This window comes from Seriola dumerili, unplaced genomic scaffold (genome assembly GCF_002260705.1).
Source record: "Seriola dumerili isolate Sdu_G_001 unplaced genomic scaffold, Sdu_1.0 BDQW01000110.1, whole genome shotgun sequence".
Taxonomy (NCBI): domain Eukaryota; kingdom Metazoa; phylum Chordata; class Actinopteri; order Carangiformes; family Carangidae; genus Seriola; species Seriola dumerili.
This window is the reverse complement of record NW_019174365.1, coordinates 10,523,833-10,541,238: the sequence shown is the minus strand read 5'-3', so window position 1 is coordinate 10,541,238 and position 17,406 is coordinate 10,523,833. Positions and strand designations below refer to the sequence as shown.

At 39.7% G+C, this 17,406-nt stretch overlaps 1 protein-coding gene across 1 annotated transcript in view; it reads right to left on the bottom strand.

The window, feature by feature from the left end:
• Window positions 1–498: 498 nt before the first annotated feature.
• LOC111223045 (dolichyl-diphosphooligosaccharide--protein glycosyltransferase subunit STT3B) overlaps window positions 499–17,406 on the bottom strand; it is a 78,588-nt gene continuing 61,680 nt past the window's right edge. Inside the window, exons 8-16 of the mRNA XM_022747014.1 lie at window positions 15,464–15,512; window positions 14,634–14,788; window positions 12,799–13,010; window positions 10,980–11,167; window positions 9,997–10,168; window positions 9,243–9,416; window positions 7,877–7,990; window positions 5,395–5,601; window positions 499–3,836 (exon numbers count right to left, since the gene is read on the bottom strand). Coding sequence (XP_022602735.1) covers window positions 3,762–3,836; window positions 5,395–5,601; window positions 7,877–7,990; window positions 9,243–9,416; window positions 9,997–10,168; window positions 10,980–11,167; window positions 12,799–13,010; window positions 14,634–14,788; window positions 15,464–15,512 — 1,346 coding nt within the window. The 3' untranslated portion in view covers window positions 499–3,761. The remainder of the gene's footprint in view (window positions 3,837–5,394; window positions 5,602–7,876; window positions 7,991–9,242; window positions 9,417–9,996; window positions 10,169–10,979; window positions 11,168–12,798; window positions 13,011–14,633; window positions 14,789–15,463; window positions 15,513–17,406) is intronic.

Below are 17,406 nucleotides of genomic sequence, written 5' to 3'. Positions count from 1 at the left end.
TTCACACATTCAACTTATGTTTTATTCAGGGATGGCCAAGCATGTAGTGCACTGCTTTGCATACTGGACATGCAAGTACAACCCTTCACAAAAAGGTTCTATTCAGCTCCACTGGAAAAACTAGGTTTCAAATGCCTTAAGTAAGATCAATTAACATTAGGAGGTTATCTGTTAAAGTAAGGCTTTACATTACCCAACAAATATTTACCCACATACCAAGATTTCAATCAGTGTCTTTACAATGACGAGCATGCTACTCAAACCCACCACCAACTATCCTCACCACACTGTGTATTAGGTCAGTTTTTGTACATACTGTTGCAGACTCAGAAGCAAGTATCTTCATTCAAAGGCTAATGCTGCCATCAAGTGGTTCACTCCGTCTTCATCTAGGTTTAAAAATCAGATCTGCACAGGAAAATCGTAAATGCAAAGTAAAGACTTAAGAAAGTTTTAGCAGGGGAGGGAACACCATAATAACAACAACTTACACAGATGTTTTCATTGAAGTGTGTATTTAAAGATGGCTGAACAGAACAACAATGTAAAAATGTAAACTTTGAAGGTGAGCAGAGAGAAGCGGGGAGGGACTGCATCAAACCAAAGAACGGTGTGGGGGACAGACGGCACTGAGCTACTAAGAAATGAGTGAACTTAGTAGAGGAAAGAACTGTTCCACCGTTCCTAATTCAAAAAGGAACACAAAATGAACAAAAGGGAAACAAACTGTACATCACATTAAGGCTTAGTCTGATCTCTCTCCTTTTGACAAATGAGAAATCAAAGGACATGACACAGTTTTAGGCGTTGTGTAACTGAATAACAATGTGGCATTGTGTCAAAGGTCTGAAGCCTGAAATGGTGACACACAGTTGCAGAGAAGATCAAAAGCAAAGAGAACAAAGTGATTCACGTAAGTTTTTTCTTTTCTTTTTTTTTTTTAAAAAAGGTGTCAAGAAAAAATAAAGAGGAGAAACTAATAAAGTCACTTTTTGTGAGATGTGACAAAAAGAAGTACAGTTGTATGATGTGTTAGTCTTTTGATGTGTCACTTATTTGATAAAAAATAAAAAGGTTACTGAAGCGTGCACATACAGAAACTCCTTTAGTGTTTACACATGGCATCTGTAGGAACCAAAACACAAAGAACAGTGCAGTGCCCATAGGAGAAGTCGTCAAAGGTTACTGCTGATTAGAGCTGTGTCCCAATCCTATTCTGTACACTAGAGCTTTAACCATCAGTTAAGGGGGGGGGGGGGGGGGGGGCGTGTTGTCTGTGGGTTGGACAAAAAAACAATTACAATATGTCATCTTGGACTTGGAAACTGTGAAAGGCATTTTCTAAAAGTATTTTCTGACATTTTAGGCTCCAAACAATTAAAAACTAAAATAACTGTTAACTGCAGCTCTACTATAAACTAATATTACTAAGTATACACTATGCACGAAATATTGAATTGATTCTGAGGTACTTTAACAAAGCAGATTCATCAAGTATTAACAGTGGAATCAAAAAATCTATCTAAACTAGTATCTGTACCAGATACTAGAGTCAACTGACAGAAAATGAAAGGGCCACTCCATCACTTTTACACATGAAGCAATTGTGATATCGTCAGGTTTGTCTATGACTGAGCTTGAGATTTAACATTTTTAACTAAGTTACAAACTGAGGATGTGGAGTTTGAAAGACATGGGCAAAAACCAGGCAGGTTTGCTGGTCTCTTGCAAAGTCCCATACTTTATGGTGCAGCAATTCTTAATCAGTGGAATAACCCATAGATCTGCAACAATTTTTGACAATCAATTAATTGTTTGCGTCATTTTTCAATGCCAAATATTTGTCTGTTGCAGATCCTCAAATGTAAAAGCCTTTTCTCTCATTCTAAACTGTATATTTTTCTGTTTTGGACCCTCTATCAGTCCATCAGGCAAAACAAAACATTTACTGACGTCACCTGTGAAACTGTTACAGGCTTTTTTTTTTTTGTTTTATGACATTTTATAGACAAAAACATAATCAATTAATTGAGAAAATAATTGGCGGATTATGAATGATAATAAAAATACTTGTTTGTCACCCGCACACTTACAGACATATTTGAGAATAGCTGTTTATTCTACAGTGAACAAACTAGATTTGAAGGGAAATGATTAAAAATTAATTGGTAAGCTTTTTAATTGAGTGATATTTGCTTGTTTTACTTTTTAGATTGTTGTTTCTCTGTTAATGAATTAAATATGTTTTGTTTTTAGACTGTTCATCACCAAGACAACTTTGGGCTCTGGGAAACTTCTGGACATTTTTGTTATTTTTTTTGACACGTATAATAACAGCTGGTTGAAGTATTAATGCTCACTGACATATTTAGAGAACAGCGGTTAATTCTACAGTGTGAATAAGCTACATACTCACTACCTAAGACTTGTATGCAGTATGGAATTGGGACACAGCTCGAGAGTATCTTTAAGTTTCAGACAGTGATGGAAGTTCTTACCTTTCCTGACCTCAGTTAACATGTCTTCTCTAATTTCAGTACAACTACCCCTCTTCACAGTTCACCATTGTCTATTTCCAGACATCTTGAAAATTTCCAGTTTCCACTGCATCAGTCTGGTCGAAGCACCCAACCCGCCCCATTGATACATAATGAGCTAAACAAAACGTTAACAAGGTAGACTGTCACAAATGAACGAGGTGATGATGACCAGCGATGAGGCACTAGGCTTTGCTCACTGAACTAGAGAGCTCCCTCCGCCTAATTTATTATCACTACTTTTTACACACAGTTGCTTGCTTCCGTCTTTAAAATCCTAGCAGCAGAAATATACAATCTATGCAATTCATGAAAAAGGGGGGAGGGGGGAACTTTGTAAAAATTCACATTCATTCTTTCAACAAAATCTCAAGCCCCTCTGTACAAGAATTATTGCATTCACTGTTCTATTTGTTGTCATACAAAACAAAAACAAACAAAAACAAACAAAAACCCCTCCAAAAACAATCACATAATGAAATTAAGAGAAGAACAAAAACTGCATATTTAAAAATCACCACACCATAATCCAATATATTACCATCCTTTTAGACATTTTCTTTACATAACATATTTACATATTAGGCCAATTTTTCTTAAAGAATTTGTTGAAAAATAAGGGTCAGGGAGCCAGGCAGATGTAAATGATGATGATGATGATAAAAAGGTTAATATTACAGATGGGCTGTGCCTAGATGGTAACGTTCCTCCATACCGCATACTGTCCTCTGTACACGTGTCAGGAACAAAGTCCTCAGCTTTCACTCCTGCGCTTCCTCACTCTCAGTAATAAGTTCGCATGTGCCATGGAGCAAGGTCGATGGGTCTTTGGTGCAAATGTTCCTAGTCTTCTCTCGTTTCCCCTTCACCCAACCCCCGTACTGATAAGCAGTTAATAAACGTACCACAAAAATTAACAGACGCCAAACCAAGTAGAGCAGCCCTATACCTTGCCACACATTCAAGTACAAATTAAAAAAATAAACAAACAACAGAAAAACAAAAACAAGAGAAAAAAAAGCAAGACAGCGGTCCTCAGGATAAAACGGACAATAGTTCTGGAGCTAGCCAGATACGACACTTCAACTTCCTCAACACATGGGGGCGCCCTAATGAGAAGCGCTTGAGACCAAATGGCCCCTGTGTTCTTCTTCATTGGTTGTTAGAGGTTTCTTCGCATTTATTTGTTTGTTTTCCTAGAAGAGTTCATCATCATCATCATCATTATTTCTTTTGTAGTTTCTTGCCTTTCCTCAGGACGAGCTTGTTCCTGATGTGTCCTCGCTTCCTCTTGGCGGTCTGCTCAGACAGAGGGGAAAAAAAAATCTATTTACAAAACATTCTGTAACTGAGATAGTTTGATCCAGAATCGACGAGGTATAATTGGACATAATTGATGTGTATATGAAACAGAACTCATTCCTGTGATCTGATAACCATGATAAATGATGAAGGATGTCACGAGCACCAATACTTGATGCCAAAATTCTGAATATGTGACGGTACTTGGATGGGACGGCACTAAGCGGTTTTTCTACAGCACAGTGGGAGCAGTGCAGGAAAACAAGATACTGTACTGTAGGTGCCGTGGGTACTGGAGATGTGATTCTTCTGGGACTCAAGAGTGTAATACAATAACCCCTACAAGCGTCCTAGTCTGACATCAAACTTGAAGAGAAGAAGAATACAGGTGCAGTAAACAATAACAACAACAGGTAGAATGGCAACAGCAAGTGCGGGTACAGCAACAGGTCTGCTGCGACTTTAAGGAAAAAAAAAAACAAACAAACAAAAAAAACACGGCGTGTGTGGAGATATTTTGTATTTGATGCGGATCATCAGGGACAAGTTATAGATGACCAAAAGCCAGGATGCAGACAATGCCACAGAGCATTTCAAATGAAAGGAGGAAACACCTCAAACTTATCTAAGCAGCTCAAAGACAGACATCCGGATCTTTACATCAACAACATGTTGTCAAATGTTAATGTCCTGAATTGTTACTGTTATTTTTGTAAATTGCAGCAGCTGGCATCGAATTTCATAGGTAATGTCACCGACTACAAAAGTTCTGGCATCGTGACATTACTATAAATGAGTACAACTTATTTTAAAGGGTGACAACAATCAATAAGTACACATTATACACAACACAGTTTTTTAAAACTTAAATTGGAGAGTTGTTTAGTATTGGAAATATTCATAAAGAGTAATTTAACTCTCCATATGAATTAGTCGGTCATATATAGTCACTTTATTTCACAGGTCCCAGCTGGTAGTGTTTGTTATAACAGATGTTTTTTTTTTGTTGTTGTTGTTTTTTGCCTTTTCCAACAGAAAATCCAGAAATTCTGTCCTCAGAGCCAAAAAAGTGAAAAATCTATGACGTGGATGAATGTGCTTGTATTACAAAGCAGTGTCACTTATCCCGCCCACACACACATCCAACCCTTTACATATACATACCGGTACATAAATCAGCTGTCAGCAGTGTGGGGAGCATATAGTATGTTAATCTAAGCTAAAATAAGTAACTCTTCAAAGATGTCCCATTGAGACTTGGGGAAGCTCAACTCGAGTCACTGTCACTGCTTTCCATGTTGGCAAGTGAAAAAGATGCTTCTTGTGAATGGGACACATTCAAATGAAAACAGGGTGTTAAATTGCTCTTTAAACACACTATCCAATTTGCAGTCAGAGTCAGACACCCCAGTAGAGATGGCTGTTTTTTGGTGGCGTAACTATTAAAAAAAAAATCTTTTTAAAACCGGAAGGCAAAATGAATCACCAACACACTGTGATGTGACATCTATCACTGAAAGGACCGACCTCTTTATAACGAAATCTTTCCTGTTACCTTTTTGGAGGTGTACTTCTGCTTGGGCACTACACTGCGAAGCTTGTGGTCCAGAGGCTCTCTGTTGTCCAGGTTCTTCACCTTGTAGATCCTGACCAGCCAGTGCTCCGAGGTGAACGCCTCCTCCAGGTGCTTGAACTTGATGTCCTTGTTGCCGATCTCAGCGTTGCGTGTGCGATCGAAGCCAGGTGGTGTCCGGAAGTCCAGCTGGGACAGGGGAAGGTCGTCATTTCATTAATTTGCTGGCAGCTAGTGGTGTGTTTCCGTCAAAAATGACACATGCAAACAGCTTTTTGGTTTAAAGTAATACAGGGTTTCACAAAATTAAATTTAAGGTCTTTTTAAAACTACATAGACTGCAATTTAATACCTGCTTAACGATGATACTGGCTAAAGTATGCTTGAAGTACATAATTAATTAAATGAATGTGGCCTAGGACTGGATAAGCAGCAGAATGAATGGATGGATTAACCAATTAAAAATAATTCATTCTTTTTAGAGCTGCAATGATAAATCATCAAATGGATTAGTCCACTGAAAGAGAATCTGCAACTATTTGATAATCGATTAAACATTTCAGTCATCACGAAAAACAGACATTTTCTGCTTTTAGCTACTAAATGAAAATGCTGCGTTTTTTGTTCATATACGATAGTAAACAAAGTAGCTTTGAGTTTCAGACTGATGTATGAACAAAACAGTGAAAACAGCAGTCTAGAGAGAAGACTTGTAAAATAAATGTAAGACTTTTTAATACCCTCTGAGGCCTTTAAGTTCTAAATTCAAGGCTTTTAAGACTTCAAGACCTGCAGATACCCGGTAATAGTTTGACATTCTGGGAAACACTGCCTCTTACCATGAGTTAGATAAGAAAGCAAAAGTTTAACTATTCGTTTAAAGAAAAACTTAGAAAAGGGGGAAACTTGTGCTACATGATGAGACAATAGTCTTATGAAGACTATGAAGAAATGCAACTTCTTTTTCATCATTCTGTCCTAGCCCACAGCTGTTTTATTAATTTAAACATTAGCACTTAACAGATAAAAACAAGGACAAACATAATTTAAATACAACTATAAAAGAAAAACAAAAAGTTTGATAGCACTTTGATGATGGCGTAGTGTCTGCCCTTTGGCAACTATTACATCACACTTTGTAGGAGCCACTTACAGCCTCTTGTTCCTATTATTCTGCTGAAAAAGCCCTTGACTGCTCCCCATCCAGCCTCTGCTCCTGTTACTGTGTCCTTCTCACATTTGATTTGCCCTTGTTACCTCGGTTCTAAAAGCGACACACTCTGTCTACCTTTCCTCTATTGTATTTTTCTCCTGTTTTTCTTTCTTTTTCAGACTTCATTTTCACTCTCCCTTTGTGTACCACGTCCCTATATACAGTAAATCCTGGACGCCTTCAGGCTACTTCAGAGGACACAGAGGATGAAATATTAGATTATTATTAGCCACAAAAGTTTAGTCTCTTGACACATATATATTGTGCTTTTCAACTTTTCATTTAAATGTTATGAAAAGGAGATAAATGTGACTGTTTTGGGACCATGCATTGATTCTATTCATTATATCCTCTCCACTCTGTACTGTATTATGCATTTTCAGTATTATCCTTTAATCTCTTGCCGCTATAAACTGCATCTTCAACTATCCTGTATTCTTCTAACCCACTCTTCTTATTGTCTTTTCCTGATGTCCTCTAAGCCTTATTTCCCCTTGTCACATCCTGTTTCCATAAACCTAATCTACTTTCTCTCTTCCCTCAATGGGCTCACTGCGTCCTATCCTCTGTCTCCTACTGTGCCTCAGTCTCTCCATCTCTTTCCACCGGAACATCTCTGTGAGCTGCATAGAGCTTTGGCTGTCTGACTGCGGATGGCGGCTGCATTGATTCTCCCATCTCAGCCGAGCTGTTGGCCGGGCCACATCTACAGCAGGGATGGAAGCACCTGGCAAGAAGGATCCCTCTCATCTCTGCTCCTACCTGCCAGAAGTAGCCGTGGCACATTTCAAAGCTTCTGCCAATCCTTCAGATTCCTCCTTCGTCCTCTTTTTCCTCCAAAACGCCACTCTCCAAACCTCAAGCGATCCCCAAGGCATCTCCTTAAAACCTGTTCTGCCTGCCTGTCAGCCACCTCTGCTTTTAAGATACACTAGCAAGAAGGTTTATACCTTTGGTGGTGGCAGCTGCTTGCTATTCTTTGGTAAAGCTTCATAAAATATAGTAGTAGTATTTTTTTTACTTCTTTGGTGAAGGCAGCTGCTTGTTACTTTCTGAAAATGGCACAGAGCTGGAACTTATTATTTGTAAGTGGATCATAACCCTGGAAAATCTCTTAAAATTCAGGAGTTTCACTCCAGCCCTGACTTCACCTCACAAAGATGGAAAAAATGATTTAGGACTTGGTTTTTTGCAATGTTACGTGGCCAGAGAGTGAAAACAGTCTTTACTTAGAACTTCTCCTCTCCTCACCTGCATTTCACCAAATCGATAATAGGACATCTTGTACATGAGGCAGTTGAGCAGAGTTGGTGAACCGGCCTTGTCCACCCTGAACTCTCCTTGTGGGGTGAAGTAGTCACTCTCCTGAGGAAGACAAAGAGGGAAAGTGAGGTCCAGGAAATGAGTGACAGGTATTCAATTTCACACTAACAGATAGGGTTCAGACAGGACAGGTCCATGAAAATAAATGAATCGTATTAATTTCATTAATTAAAGCTACTGTGTTCACATAAACCTGTTCTCAGAAAATGACAATTACTACATTAAATGTTAAACAATACCATTTACAGCACATCCCTGAAACAAACAATAATTGACTTCTGTTTTCAGTGTGACTCTATGCACTTAAAGGAAATGCACAAGATGTTAATTAGTGGACTTTAGAGGTGCTTGTATGTGGATTTTGCTAACTCTGGTGCCAGACAAGGTGTTTTCGCCTGTTTTTGTCTTTTTGCTAAGCTAAGCTAACAATCTGCTAGCTGTGTCTTCATATTTGCCAAACAGAGTGCTATCAAGAAAGCTACTAAGCGCATTTCTCAAACCTTTGAACTACAGTATTAAGTACCCGGGTTACAGTCAGCTTGCTCCAGTAAGCGGATTTCTAAAATGTCACGTAATCAAGAAACTCAGTTCTGTATTTGGGGTTGGGGGATTAGAGAAACATGGTTTCCCCAAATATATTCCTTCTAGAGGAGACAGACTTCTTGGCCATGAATACGGTTAGCTGGGTTTCTAACATCCTTTTTACTTCTGATTCTTCAGTCCAGCTAAAACTGAACCAACGCAAAGTAGTAGCCTTTGGAAGTCTAAATACGTTGGTTTCCACTGATGAGCACTTCACTGTAAGCAGCATATTGTTTCCAAAATAAGGTCAGAGTAGAGGAGAAATCTGATTACTATAGCACATGTAAATTCATTTTGCTGTTGTCTATGCATTTTGATTTCACTGTATAGCTTGATTACTTGAATGCATGTAAACCTAATGAATGTGTTTTTGGGGCTGATTCTTGCAGTGATGTGTGGTGCATTCATGTGCTGAGGAAGAGCTTCATGTCATTTGCAGGGCAGGACTCAGGTACTTTGCCTTACACAGGTAGACAGCAGTAACTAAAGGAAAAGTGAAGTCGAAAAAAAGAGGGTCTGAAGTGTGAAGGTTGCTCAGCCAATATGTATAACATGTATTTAAGTTGTAACACCTTATTTTTAATGTATTTTTAAGATGAATATTCCCAAACAAGAAAAACATAATTGTCAGATAAAACCAGAAACAATCTAAAAGAAATCTAAGCTAGGCTAGTTAGCTTTTTTCAGGACTAGTTTCCTGTCTCACACTCACCCTGATATCCTTCGGGTGCTCTCCTTCCGCTATCCTCACCATCCACAGGAACTTGTTTATATCGTCCCCTGAGTAGCCGATCACTCCTCCGAAAATGATCAACACGTAGTCCACATCTAGCGACCTCATGATTTTATAGGCTGCACTCTCATTGGATGACATGGCTTTCCCTACCTGAAAACAGCAATGAAGAATGACAAGTCACACTTTAATTGGAGTTTCTTTGGTTTCACAAAGCAGGGTGCTTCAACACAGCAGTGGCACAAAAACAGGAATTATTAAAGAGAGATCCATCATGCATTTTCTGTAATTACATTTCCCATGGACAGGTGCTGAAGAGACAACAGGCGGCAGGTAGAAAGCGAGAGAGAAGAAAGCTAGAGGGCTTTAACAGACTTAACTAAAAGACAAAAACACTTCTCTACATTTGGCAGCAGAGAGAGAGAGAGAAATAAAAAAAAAAATCAAACCCACAGAATCTGACAGCAATTAACTGAAATCCCCCTACAGTGTAAATTCAATGGGAAAAGTTTAAGCAAACAAGATTATCTGGCTTGTTGGAGGGAGAGGTTTTATACAATGTAGCAATTACATAAAAAATTCACTGAAGAGCTTGCTAATCATGCAGCGGCTGCTAGAAGAAATCATTTGTTTCCCCGTCTATTCCTGCATCCAGAGTGCACAACAGGAAGACAGCACAGAGATGGAGACTAGAAAGAGAATAAGACAGACAAGTGACAGGCAAATGGCTCACCAGTGCTATATGACTGTTGTTCCATGTGTTGTTATCTACGAGCGTGGTCCTGTTGGCCATGCCGGCAATCTGGTAACCGTAGTCCCACCACGACATGACGCGGGCATGCTCGTCTGTGTTCTGTCGCAACCAGTAGTAAGCCTCCCTGAAGTCATCCAGGATGTTACGCGTCCTAACAAGGAAAATAAGGTTGACAGGTAACACTGTCGACAGGCATATGGCTGCGGAGGCTATTAATATTTCAGTTAAGACTTTGAATCAGAAGGGCAACAGCAGCTGAAAATAGAGCATCTGTGCATAATAAACTGAGGGTTAAAAAACACCTCACGCTTTGAACATTTATGTCCTAAATTTACCTCCAGCAGCGGGAGCAGACATAAAGCCAGGCAACCAATTAACTGTAGGTATGGTAATCATATTATGTCTGTGTGTGTGGGGGTGTATATGTGCGAGAGAAGAGTGACAGCCATGCTGCACCCAGTAGCACGGCTAAACCATTGTCTGACAACTGCAGAGGTATCATTAATATATGTATGAGAACTTGCGTCTACCATTTAGTCTTGGCCTTCAATATTTCCTGCCTAATGCTTAAAGAGAATAATTATGCCTGTAAAGACTCTCAGAGAGAATAATATATCAGCTTTTTGTAAATTCAGCGATGGTCCACAGATGTTTTCTGTGACCTAGAAACACTAAGTTAAGCAATCATATTAAAGCTTATAGGTGCACTTATCAATATTTCCACAAACCTCTTATGAAATATACATGTCCTCCCTCTATCCTGCTGCTCTGTGTGTTCCTGCATACATACACATGCATTTGTGCTAATTCACATGCAAGGTGGAGCACGCCATCCCTCTGCATTAAGACCTATTACTTGAGAGTTTGCCCTACTCTTTGTGGTTATATAAAATCCATCAACGCATTACAACCGAAGTGTGTGTGTGCGTGTGCGCGCGTGTGTGCGCGTGTATAATTCGTACCCGTCGTGGTTGTACGAGGCGAGCACCACACTGGGACTGGAGTAGGCGTTGCTGGTGACCCAGGTGCAGTGGACGGCGAACATCATCAGCAGCATCAACATCAACATGGTGACTATGGACTTAATGTTTGGACCCAAACCTTCCTCTGCTTTCTCCTGCTCTGACACATGCTTGCGCACCTTTCCAGCCTGCAGGGGGAGACAGACACTCTTATGATGGAGGGCAAAGTCTGAAGGATTCCAGAAATATGAATTATTGCGTGGAATAAATTATTTAATGAACTAATTGAACAAAGTATCAGAGAGTGTCTTTAAGCTTTCTGTGCTGTCTGAAGATGTATCACTGAGTATTGTGAGATGAACCCGGTGATGAGTTAATATTATTTTACTGCAGCTGCAGGGAATTGCAAAGAAAACGAAAACTCTGGTGAGGATCAGAAGTGCACATTATGAATGTGATTCTTTAAGCAGCGTCTCTAATTACTTCCTCTGAAATTGACACTGTGGCTGGAAGTGAGCAATAATAGATGTTAATGAGACGAGATAGCATTTGAATTCTGTAAGAAAATGTGAGAAACTGAATAGATAGCTGAAGCTGCTCCTGTTGGTCTGACTCTGAAATGTAAATATAATTTAACTATATAACGAAGTAGCTACTGAACAAGGCACTTTAACAAATACATGTTGAATTATAGGTTGAGCGTGTGTTGTAAATGCACCCTGTGAATCTTTCATGTCAAACATTATAATGTCAACGTTCTGTGAAGATCAAGCATCTCCAAAATGTCAACTTTTAAGGAGCTAAAACAGCCCTGCTTTTTCTGATTTGTGACATTGTATTTTTTCTTTTTTTGGGCTAATCCGGCATGTTTCTAAAATATTTATTTAGCTTAAGCAGTAGGATAAATCAGTCAACCCATAAGGGAACAATTTTTGAGATACACTGTTTGCATGGACCAACTACACAGCTATGTTTTATTGTTGTTTACATTCAGTGTTTTTCCAAAAAACACTGCTAGTGTTCCAGAGGCCTGAAGAAACACTCAATGACTCTCACACCTCAAAACATCTGCAGAGCCTCATGTTTCGAAACCTGCTGCGTTTCTATCAGCTTCAAGTGTTCTCTATTTCTTTCTTCTCTACAGCTCTGCTTTACTTTTCAGGTTGTTTAAAATGCATAGGCAGCATGTATTAAGTCTTCAAGCATATCAAAAGTGCATTACTGCATTTTTTTTCCTGCCAGTGAAGCAAGGGTGTGCAACAAACACACTCATCTTAAACACAATAGCAACGACGCTGTCTTCAAAAACAAAACATTTCATTTTTGATTTTACAAAATGTGTTTCATAGCCACACGAACATTTCAGCAACACCTTCAGAGGAGAGGAATTATAACATGGACTGGTGTAAAAGGAAACCACAGAGTGGCTCAACAGTGAATACAGCAGTCAGTGGAAAACTCTAACGAAGTGAGACAGCTAAAAATCATGGCAACAGCATCAAACAGTTGCAGATGAATCACAGTTGAATCACAGTTTACCCAAACTGGTGGTGAGTGAGGAGGGAGGCTGACAAACGGCTGACTGATAAATCCAAACCCCAAAGGGTGCTATAAAAGTGTGTAACAACAGTAACTCAGCAAAACATCTCAGTGACTGTTGTTTTATGACACTTTTTCTGGGGTTTTTTTGTATTGAATTTTAAAATTTTTGGAAGTAAAAATCTAAGCATCATGACGATATGACCTGTCACAGGACAGTCAGTGAAAAGACAATGGCCTCAAAGACATCAATACAGTATCATAATGATTCCATCTTGACCTTGTCATAGAGATTCCCAGAATTCCTCTTGTCATCCTCATCACTGCTGTCTTCAGCAGGGGGTTTCTCCCTCTTTGTGTCGTCTCCCATGTAATGCTCAAAGACGCTGGAGAAGGCCACGGCTGACAGCATGCACACCACCGGTGTCAGTGTCAGCATCAGACGCACCATCACGCCGGCAAAATAGACTGCACTGATGGCGTACAGGGCCACTGGAGGGAAGAAGAAAAATGTGGCGGTGGGTGAGGGAGGTGGGAGTAGAGAATGAGAGAGTGGAAATCACGTAGACAAAGGTTGGATGAGGAGAAAGAGGTGTGAAAGTGAAGGGGACACAGGAAATGAGGCAGAGAGTGTGAAAAGGAGATAAAAAAGACGTGAAAAAGAGAAATTGAGTTGTTAGAGTAATGCTGCATAATCAGTCTGTGTTAGATGTGCACAACTCAAAACCCTAAATGGAGAGAGTGCTGGCTGCTCTCTGTCCTTGAGAAGCGCCGACCCGGCTCAACAGGTGCATGGCTAATCGATAGCGATAATTAGCTGAATCTAGACTGAGGCAGGAACAGGCTGCTGACGGCTCAAAGGTTCTCTGCCCTTGATCTGGGTTTGTCATATTGCTGCCTAGTGGTTTTGTGAAGACGTTCATTCCTACTCCATGTTTTTCTTTGAGGCTGTTTAAAAGCTGCGAGTACATCACGCTGCTGGAGGCAGAGGCGAAACCGTCCAGGTGAGAATCTGTCATAAACCAGGAGGCATTCATTCAGATCACCAGGCAAGACTCCTGATCACTACACTCTTTCTGGCCATGTTTTTTTTTTGTTTTTTTTTTAAACTGACTGTTTAGATACATATTACAAAGCATGTATGTTTATTACAGCTTGCTGTTAACAAAGCAGATAAATGACTGTAACAGCAGATAGATTAGTGATTAAAGGGCTATACTTATTAATCTGACAAATAATGAATGGCACAATAGAGTTGTGAAGCAGCAGCAGCAGCTATTTCAGAAACTTCCTGTTCTAGAAGCAAAAATCTCATTCACTCTCTCCACAGACAGAAAGTCGGGTGGCTGACAGTTGGATAGACATGAAACATGAATCAGCATAAGAAATGATAAGCTATGAAAGAAAATATCTGGTTCTTTGATAAAAAAATAAAAAAATAAAAAAAGTTGAATGCACAACCCTGTGTGCATAAAACACCTGAGGTGGGATGTTTTCAAGGTGACTCTCAATGTGCATTTATGTATGAAATATCCAATCAGAGCATAAAATTCTGTGATGTGTGACACTAAATGATGGTGGAAGCAAAAATTGAGGAAACTGATACTAACAATCTGCAGCTTCGACTAATTTATTTTAGGTAAATTTTGGATGGATCCACCAAATATGACACACTGTGTTCATAAATGTAACCTCTCTGATTCATGCCTCACGTTTCAATGGCGGCTGAGGCTCATGGGTATTGTAGTATTTAGAGCCATCCCTCCACTCCATCCCAACATCCACTGGGGAACATTAATGCCAATGACAAAATTTCATGGAAAAATACATATTGATATTTTAGTCTAGACCAAAGTGGTGGGCTGACAGATGGACTGACAACGGATGACCTTGCCATCCCTAATTGCATGCTGCTGGCATGGATGAAAACATGGTTTCTGAGAAACATAAGTTCAGATAATCAAAATAGGGGGGCATAACGCAAACCTATAGGATTGGTACATTATCCAGCTTTTTGTAGCATACTTAATATTGAGTGTCCTCTTTTTCTGTGTTGAGTTACACTGAGGAGATCCTTTAAAAAAAAAAAAAAAAGGTTTGATAAAATGTTCCTACCAAACACTCGTTCATCGTTGATGTTCTTGATGCAGAACCAGAGGCCTGCTGGGAAGGTGCAGACCAGGATGTGGAGGTCAAAGAAGAAGGAGACCCATGTCGTCGGCTGGTGCTCCGACACCGACGCTATGATGGGGATGTGGATCTTTGCATAGCTGGGGATGGAGGGAGGGAGGTTGGGGGGAGGAGGGAGAGACAGACAGGATGTAATTCATGATGGGTTGAGCGCGTTGGGAGTGTTGAGACAAATTATACAATAGATCCTCCTGATTAACTCACAGAATTATGAGAAAAAAAGATAATTTACCTCCCCAGCATGCTTATGGTAAAATATGAACAAATTTAGCATTACTGATGAGTAGTGTTCCTTTTTTTTTCCTGCTGGTTTCTGATGTGCGTCTTCCCTCTTCATTCATTATGTGCTTTTACACAGAAATTTCTATACAATTTTAAATATTTCTCTCTTAAGCGTTTTGTGATTACAGCTGGAAAAGAAAACACACAGCACATTAAGGAATTAGTATCAGCCTCCAAAGGAAAGAAAAAAAAACAAAAAAAAAACATCCCATACTGCCTCAGTCAGCAAATGGTGGGAGAATTGATTGGGTGTGCTGAAATACCAACACGTTGCAGTGCATTTGGAGAACACAGGGTGCCTGGTGCTATTTGGAAGTAACACAATAGTTCAGAACAGAGCCTGTGTTGTACTGTTTTCCCCTCTGGGATAGTGCAGAGGAGGGAGGCTATAGCTGTCTTAGAAGACACACACATGCATTCGATTGAACAAGTGTTCCATTGACAGTGAGAGTGTGAAGGTCAGTGGAGCTTACCCCGTGTCCCAGAGAGAGTAGAAACGACCACTCCATGGAGCGATGTATCCTAGAGAAAGAAAACACAATCAATGAAGAGGTATACAATGGTGGATTTTTTATGCTTTCCATTTGAGCTTTGGAATACATGAACAGCTGGTAGGTAAAGACAAGCAAAGATAAAGGTTAGTTATAGTAAAAACAACTTTAAAATACTTTCATTTGGGTGTCCTTTGTTACAACAAAGAGTCATTATTTATACGGCAAACTCAGCCCAACTGTGCAGCTTTGAATAAATAAAACGTCAAATACTATCTGACCCACAGGCCAGGAAAAATGTGTAGCAGAGATTGACTGAAGACAATGTAAAGGATGTCTACAGTACAGTCTAACTGTTCACCGTGTGAAACTAAATTGAAATTTCCATCCACTTATTTAAAGCCCCTGAAAATTGGTTTCTGAGCTTATGGTATTTCTCTACAACAATAAATATTCATGACTAAATACACAACAAGCAAGATAAAAGATGAAAAAATATTCTATTTATTAAGAGTTTTAAAAAAGTACACTGTGGAGTTTCTGAACACTAGAATCCCTATAGTGTAATGCTTTGGTTGTGTGTTTTAGTGAGAAACGCTGAATATATTTCAGTAGAGGATGGCTCTAAGAGTCAAAAACAACTAATCTGCTTCATCAGGATGTGGTTTGATCAGATATATGTGACAGAGCTGCCAACATCAGCAAACCCCTCAGCCACCATGACATTCTGACTGAATGTTGCTAAACTCTGATAGGCACACAGCAGTTCTCTATGCTAAGAACTTGACAGAGAAAATAGGTTCTCTGGGTCTTTAAGAACATTCAAGTGAAGCCCTGTGACTAAACTGTATAAAGCTGAACTATCTGCCCACTGTGGTTCAAACCCAATAAAAACCTCAGAGGAGACTGTGTCAATGCTGAAAATGTATTCTATTGATGGTACTTAATTACTGAAATTGACTTGTTTATAAATGTAACTAAAACCATTTAAGCTGCAAATTAGACCGCACAGGGCATTTTATGTTCGCATACAAATGTCTTACGTTGGTTAAGCTTTGATCTGGAATACATTTCGGCTCTGAACTGTTGCCTTGGGGCTCTCAGCCAGTCACACACATTCACAGACAACACAAACAAAAGCCTCAGCTCCATATTTTAAATTTTGTGACGCGTTTTCCGCAACATATACAGATGTACCATGTCCCTTTTAGAGATATTGAAAAATGTGTTTAATATGATGACATAATCACCATCGCAAAAAAAACAGAGCACTTTTACGATAAGAATTTACAGAGCGCTGAACAAAGCAGGCGAGAGAAAGAAGTGGAAAAGCAGCAAAAGTGAGTTGAAGGAGATATTTTGAGAGGTGATTTAAAGGATGACACTGATTTAACCGATCAATACTTGGCTCTGTGTTCAAGATACTGAGGAAACCCACCAGGCTACTCTTCTGTTGCAGAGATTTTTATGAGATGAAAAACTCTGACAGACGAGAGCAGGGCTTGCAAAGACTTGCTACAAAAACTGGCTTATCACCAAACAGTCGCTGACTCCCACTGCTCCATTCAGATGGCTGACAGATCACAAAGTTTACCGGGCATCCAGCTGAAGCCAGTATACCCAACAGACCGGACGTCTGCATCAACATGAGTGGCCAGTCAGTTCTAAAGCAGGCAGGCAGGCGACCAATATAAGGGCACCAATATTTCTGTAGATGTAATGTGCCACCATCTCTTTGCTCTGGGCAAAAGGCCTGGCTGCAGTGTTTACATAATGCGGAGCGACAGAATGTCAGATTTTTGTTTAAGGCCAGTAAATAATCTGCCACAGTGATCAGGGCGAGAAAACCAATATATGATGTCAGGTAAAAACAGCCACATACTTTATTAAGGCTCATTACAGACTGCGGAAAAGGATTGCACACA